Source organism: Sus scrofa, chromosome 8 (assembly GCF_000003025.6).
Source record: "Sus scrofa isolate TJ Tabasco breed Duroc chromosome 8, Sscrofa11.1, whole genome shotgun sequence".
Taxonomy (NCBI): Eukaryota; Metazoa; Chordata; class Mammalia; order Artiodactyla; family Suidae; genus Sus; species Sus scrofa.
In genome coordinates this window covers 54722634-54729983 of record NC_010450.4, presented here as the reverse complement: position 1 = coordinate 54729983, position 7350 = coordinate 54722634, and the positions used below count along the sequence as shown (strand labels likewise).

At 47.0% G+C, this 7350-nt stretch overlaps 1 protein-coding gene across 1 annotated transcript in view; it reads right to left on the bottom strand.

Moving 5' to 3' along the window:
* The window catches only part of LOC100523077 (polyprenol reductase), a 46173-nt gene continuing 39290 nt past the window's right edge, over nt 468-7350 (bottom strand). Inside the window, 6 exon segments of the mRNA XM_013978737.2 lie at nt 468-718; nt 1878-1958; nt 1961-2011; nt 5339-5440; nt 5443-5478; nt 5481-5534. Coding sequence (XP_013834191.2) covers nt 468-718; nt 1878-1958; nt 1961-2011; nt 5339-5440; nt 5443-5478; nt 5481-5534 — 575 coding nt within the window.

The window sequence follows — 7350 nt, the reverse complement described above, 5'->3', positions numbered from 1 at the left end:
ACTGGTAGGAAATTACAAATTGTTGTTATTTTCAAAGGCTCTTCTGCCTTGACTGAAATGTGACAAGCAGTTGCTGAGCACCTCCTATTGCTTATTGTGTGGTCTAGTTAATTTGTCTGCAGCAAAAACAAAGCCACAGATGACCTTAACTCTTCCTCTGTGTATGTTTCAAACTGTTTGTATATTCTTGGTTAGTTTGTTTTGGGAGCAGCTTGGAGGGGTCTCCAACTTGTGAGCAGTTTGTTGGTTTTATCAAGCTCTTGGAAAGCAAAGCACTCCCAGGTCTGCTGCAAGTACTACTTCTCTGAAGACTCATCTTTGAGGAGTAGTGCTTTGCTCATTCAGTGAGGACTTTTGGGTACAGAAATGGAACAGAGAGTTTCAAGCAATTCTGAAGACACTGGACTTTGTGGTCCTTAGGAACTGAACCTGTCACCTGGTTTTCATTCTTCATGACTGAGGTTTTCTTAAAACACAAATGGCAGGAAAGCTCTCCTATGCTTTGGGTAGGAGACGAATTTGCTTCTGCAGAATTTGTGACTGAGGAAAGCAGACAGGGCCAGGTTCAAGAACACATATGTTACCACAAGCCACCACGTCAAGCTGTGGAATCCAAAGCTGACAGCCCTGGAAATGTAGATCACAAGCTCTGCTAAGTAGTTAGGGGAGGAAACATATTCAAACCAGTCTCCAAAAGGGATACAGTCAATGACCACTCCTGAAGCGGAAAAAGAAAATACCCTGAAAGTTGAAGTTGCTAAAAGAAAGTTTTATTATTTCACTCCCCAAATAATTTATAAAAACTCATTTAGAAAAGGGTGTCACAGACCTGTGCAAAGCACCACGCCATCACACCCCCAGTCAGTCTACTCCATATTAAAAAGTCACACGCTTGGGTGACACTAACAACTGTAAAGAGCACAAAGAAAGCCTGTTTCTCCAACAGTCCTTCAAGCTAGTAATTAAGAGCTCAGACTTCAGTCAGACCTCACAAGTTCAAATCCTAGCTCGATCATGTATAGGCTGTGTAACTTTAGGTAAGTTGCTTAATTAACCTGTGCCTCAGGTTACTTATCTGTCAAATGAGAATAAGAGTGTACCTACCTCAAGCCAGTACTGTGAGGCGACATATAAAGCACCCAGGGCAGGGCAGGCACAAAATAAGCACTCGATGAATGCTGAACAGTACTATTCCACCTTTAATATCTCAGAAAGCCTAATAAAAACCTGTGATAAGGCAACACACGCTACCTAAAAAGATTTTTTTTGCTTTGGCTGGAATGTTACTAACTCAGAACAGTACACTAGTGCTCACATCCTGGTTAAATACACAGATGCAAGGTAGCCCCAGAGGTGGGCAGGGAACAGTCAGAGAATTCAGGGCTAGAGTGGTTTTTCCACACAATGCTCTCATCTCATAGATGGGAAGATCAAGACCCAGAGAATCTCACCAAAAATGAGTATCTGATAGATTCATCAGCTAGTTAGGGCAGGAAAGAACAGAGTAAAGGAAGAGAGGAGTTCCCGTCGTGGCGCAGTGGTTAACGAATCCGACCAGGAACCATGAGGTTGCGGGTTCGGTCCCTGCCCTTGCTCAGTGGGTTAACGATCCGACGTTGCTGTGAGCTGTGGTGTAGATTGCAGACGTGGCTCGGATCCCGAGTTGCTGTGGCTCTGGCGTAGGCCAGTGGCTACAGCTCCGATTCGACCCCTAGCCTGGGAACCTCCATATGCCGTGGGAGCAGCCCAAAGAAACAGCAAAAAGACAAAAAAAAAAAACAAAAAACAAAAAACAAAAAAAAAACAGAGTAAAGGAAGAGGCATAACTAATTTCTAGGGCTAAGACTTGCATGAAGCCATTCCAAGGGCCATCTCACCTGCTTTATTTTTCCTGAGCTTCCCCAGAATGACGTGGCACTTGTATTGATGGGCAGATGACCAGATGAGCATCATCTGCTGAGGATATGGAACCACTGAGCTTGCATCAAGAGGTCCCGCCCCATCACAGAGACTACACAGTTATTAGCCAATGCTGCAAAATTTCAGAGGCTCAGAGAATCACACAAACATAGTCAGTAGAACAGCATTATCTACCTATTTTGTTCCTCATGACTAGAAAATCATCCTGATGTAATTTCCCAAGTCCAGAGGGGATAACACCGAGTGGTGGGGGAAGGAGGTGTGCTCCTCAGCCCAGGGCAGCCCCCAGGTACCAAGGAGAATTCCACACCAACCTTCTCTCTCTCCTTCTTCAAGTGCCTCAGACACAGAGGTCAGCTCTGTCTCTCACTCTTGAGATGCACTCTTACATGGTGAGACTATTTTGCATTTTTATTTCTAGGCTTGGTCTTTTTTCTTGCAGTCTGCTGTCAGAAAAACGCTTTCTAAAGGATCTCACTCTGAGCCACAGCTAGGGAAATCTTGAATGCTGACTTGACTGGCTCTGGCCAATGAAGAAAGTCACTGGAAGTAAAGGCTAAGGGTGGTGTCTCAAAAAGAAAAGAAATGTAAATGGCAAGATAAAAACCAAAATGGTACCCCTTTCTGATTCAAGAGAACCTAGTCAGAGAGATTTTGTTCCAGGGGTAGAAACACTCAAAGCATCATCTTCCTCCTTCTCCAGCTACCAGGAAGATGGGAGACTGCAGGTCTTCTAAGGACTGGCACCAGCAAAGCAAATTAAGGACTTCCTGATGCTCAGCAGGAAGCACTCAGGCTAGTTAGGGACTTGACTGAAGAAATCAAACTGCCCACTGGCAACAGGCAAGAGCCTTAGGCGCTGGAGCCAAGAGGGAGTCCCTACAAAGTTGATTCAGGTGAGATAACCAAGGATCAAGCTCTTCCAAATGGTACCTGGAGAAGGGTAATGGATGCGAACATCCACCTCTGTTAATTTCTTTTAAAAACTTACTCTTTGTAAATAATCTACCATTGTCTCTTTGTTTACTAGGTTTAGCCATTTAACTGAAAAGTTATATTTTCATAAGTTAAAGTAAACAGAATATGAAAAAACATTCTTTTTCTTTTTAGTGCTGCACCCACTGCACATGGAGGTTCCCAGGCTAGGGGTTGCCGACCTACGCCACAGCCATAGCAACACCAGATCCTGCCACGTCTGTGACCTACACTACACCTACACTACAGCTCACGTCAAGGCCAGATCCTTAACCCACTGAGCGAGGCCAGGGATTGAACCTGCAACCTCATGGTTCCTAATCAGACTTGTTTCTGCTGCGCCATGATGGGAACTCCTGCAGGATTAATGTTGAAGCAAGAGCCTGGGAGTTCACATCGCTGCCAATTCACCTACTCTAAAGGCAGAGAAATTATGTCTGAAGGAGAAAAGATTTGTAAGGTTAAGCTGGAATTATAACAGAAAAGAAGTGACAGGCAGGCTTCTATTTACTGAGGGTCTAATCTGTGTAGTATTTAATTATCTGCTTATTCATTAGTTGCTTATGGAGCATCTTGCTGGACGTGGTGTGGATAAATCAGGGAAGATCTCAGCCCTTATGAACTCACATCCTCACAGCAAGAGATGCAACAAGTGAGAAAAAATCAATAAGCAAAAGATAATTTAGGCATAGGTGGCCTCTGAAGAACAAAAGCCAGGACAATGTAATGGGGCATCACAGAGTCCAGACTGGGGAGGCCCCTCTAGGCTTTGAAGACAAGGAAACCTGAAGACCTAGGCAGATTACAGCTGCTTTCTTTCCACTTTCACAAGAACCCTCTGGACGTCCCTAATTCCAGGTGAAGGCTCTGAGGCACAGGGAAGCTAAAATAGTCCAGAATTCAGACTCAGACCCATGGGACTTCCAGGCCCGTCACCCATCAGACCCTGTAGCTGGCTGATGCCCAGGTGTACTCTCTCAATGAAGCCCTGAGCCAGCCCTCCCTAGACCATCCCCGATGACAGCAGGTGAGGGACAGGTGGGTGAAGCACAGTTTTCAGAACCCTTCAGAAAGGAGTGTTCAAAAGCCATTTTGCACCTTTCCCTGACTGCTTCTGCAGAGGGAGGCAGAAACCTGGGTCAGCCAGTAGAGGGAGCTCCAGGAGGATGTGTTGTGCTGACAGACCAGGTGCTGCTCAGTGTCCTGGAAAGTTCCTTTGGGTGAAAACCTAGGACTGTCCTCCAGGAATGACAGCTCATACTGTGACAATGACAAGACTGCACAAGGAAGCCAGAGCCAAAAGCTCAGGGAGAAAAACTGACTTAAGTTTAGAGAAATTAGATGGAGATAGTGGCTGAGTGGCTGTAGCCAATAAATAACCCAGGAATTGAGAAAGATCATCAATAAGCTGTACTCGAAAATTTTTGCTAGAGCCAGGGAAGCCTTGGATTGTCCTGCAGCAAGAGAGAGGATGATTGAGGCCCCTGACTGCAAAACCAGACCTGAGGAGGAAGCTCACTGACGAACATGGGAAATACCCAGCCCCTGGTCTCACTTCAAGAGGAGGGACTGGGCAGCTCTAGGACACAGGGAGAAAACAGTTGTGAATGAACTGCCCTGTGGTGTCTGGGCTGATGGACACCAAGGGCGCAGAAAAAGTTACCCTCAGCTCTAAAAACTCTTTTCACTCTCCCAAAAGAACTTGAATTCTTTAGGATAAGCATGCACAGTTTTTACAAAAAAGAGGTCGTGTATGTTTCATATCCAATCCTCCTCCCCCCAACCCCAAACTCACATTTCATTTCCCTGCATAAATAAAGGTCGTGATTTTGCCTGCCTTTCCTGGCTGGTGAGACCTGAGAGGGGGAAGACAATTCTGATTTACCTGGGTGCTCACTGGTCCTCTCCCCCAGGCTCCCTCACTTGAAGAAAAGTTTTGTTAGACCGGGTATAATCACAAAACTAAATGGCTCCCTCCCTCCTCTTCAAATCACAACTACTCACCAGGAGCTCAGGCCACCCCTTCCTCCTCTGCAGCTCCAGGACTTCAAGCTGTAGTAACCCCCGCCCCTGTGCTGCCACCTGGCTGGCAGACCTGCTCTCCTGTCTTTGGGTGTGTGTCCCCTGCTTCCATCTGACTCTTTCCTCCACAGGAACCCACCTACCTCCCTACCATCAAGGGACACCTCACAGTCATTTCTTCACCCTTAAAACAGGCCTCCTGAAGACTCTGCACGTACTTCTTTCCTGAAAGCATTCTGCTCATGTTGCGTCTCCCAGGTTTTGGCAGCTGTGGTTAATGTGATGTCGACTTTTCAAAGCTACAATCAGAGCCCCAGCTCCTCAAATACCAAGTGCACTGGGCACGTCTCATACTTTCAAACTTCCAGAACTCTTTGTGCAGCGCTTAGCCGGTGTCCCTCCAACCCCAGCAACTGCGCACCGTTCCAGCAGCCCATTGGTACTTCGCTCAGCACAGTTAGGCTGATGAAGACGTGGTAGACAAGCCCAAAACAATCCTGCACAACGTGAACCGTCACCCTGGAAAGGCACGGACATAGAAGCACTCGAGCCGTCTCCGTGGCTGTGCAGCCACGGAAACACTGGCCCTGAGAGGGCAGACAGCACCAGGCCACCCCCTCCAATTCAGAACCGAGTGCGCTCAGCTAGTCCCTCCAGGACTAATTCAGAGTTCTGCTTCCAGAGTATTAGACAAGACTAGAGCGGGGAAGCTGCCTGAGATACCAGTCTAACACCGCCTTTTGAGGGGAGTGAAGAATTGGGCCGAGGGAAGTCAAGCAACTTGCCTCAAGGTCACACAGCGAGCAGGTGGCAGAGCTGAGAGCAGGTCTCCTGGCTCTACTTCATGCTGTGAAAGCCTTTCGGGCCGCGTGGCATCACTGTGAGGAGTCAGGTCCCTGCACTGACAGCCAGATGAAGGCTCAGGAGGAGTCCCTGGATCCCCTCTGAGCAAGCCTCCTGATGGGATGCCTGAGGGTGGGGGACAAGAGACAGACAAGCAGGGAGCAGACAGAAAGGGGGTGGGAACAGAGACAGTGAAAACCAGGCATTTCTTTCCATATTAAAAAATTATACTTTGGGGGGACTGTGAGCCTTGAGATCTATCCTCTGCTTTTCATGTTGGAAGTTCCCATCATGGCTCAGGGGAAAGGAATCTGACTAGTATACAAGCAGATGCAGGTTCAATCCCTGGCCTCACACAGTGGATTAAGGATCCAGGATTGCTGTGGCTGTGGTGTAGGCTGGCAGCTCCAGCTCTGATTCGACCCTTGGCCTGGAAACTTCCATATGCTCTGGGTGCGGCCCTAAAAAGCAAAAAAGAAATAAAAAATAAAAATAAAAAAAGAAAGTTATCACAAACACACATCATAAAAATACAATGAGGATACATCCTAGTGAATTTTTACAAACTAAACCAGTCCATCCCACCAGTATAGCCCGGGACTCAGATCGAGAACCAGGGCACAGCCAGCACCTCCCTGTGTTCCCTCCCAGGCCCTGTCCCTTCCCCCACCTCCCAAGGGCGAGCCCTATGGAGACTTCCATCCTGTAGATTATCTTTGCCTGCTTTTCTGTTTTAAATATAGTAAAGCCTAGTTCTAACTCCTCAGGAATAGGTTAAAACAAACAACCAAATAAAACTCCTCCCAACCACCCTCCAAATACCAGAACCTGGGCCAGCCCACAGTAAACAAATGAAGAGGTGAATGAAGTGGGATCACCTAGGTAGCTCCCCTCCCAGGTAGGATGTGTAGAGATTTTTTTCCCTCAGACTGCCCCCCCCCCTTTTTTTTTTTTGGTCTTTTTACAGCCGCACTGCAGCATAAGGAAATTGCCAGGCTAGGGGTCAAATATGAGCTGCAGGTGCTGGCCTACCCCACAGCCAAAGCAACTCAGGATCTAACTCAAGTCCGAAACCTACACCACAGCTCACGGCAACACCCTTAACCCACTCAGCGAGGCCAGGGAGGGAACCCAGATGCTGATGGATCCTAGTCAGGTTCATAACCACTGAGCCACATCGGGAGCCTCCTGACTGCCATCTTTTGCAACAAATTCCTCTGGTTATAGAGCAAAGACTGTTCCTAGGGAGCCAGCGGTTTGGCTGCTGGAACCAAGCACAGAGATCGCACCCAGACAGTTTGTCTCTAATTTTCCCCTCTCCCCAGGCCTGAATTTAATTGGGTCCATTTTATGATTTTTCACCATCAATGCCTTACTTTTTTAAGTTGTTCTCTGCACACTTTACATGAGGCACAGTGAAGCAAATTTAAAGCCTATCTTGTAATCACCTGGTCAACAACTGTTTACAGCCAATTTTATTATATAATCAAAGCCATATGGCATAAGAAATATTTTTCACCTGTGACCCAAAAGTAATTTTCTGTCAAATTGCTGGAGTCCAGAGACATGGTTCTGGTTGGAACTACATAT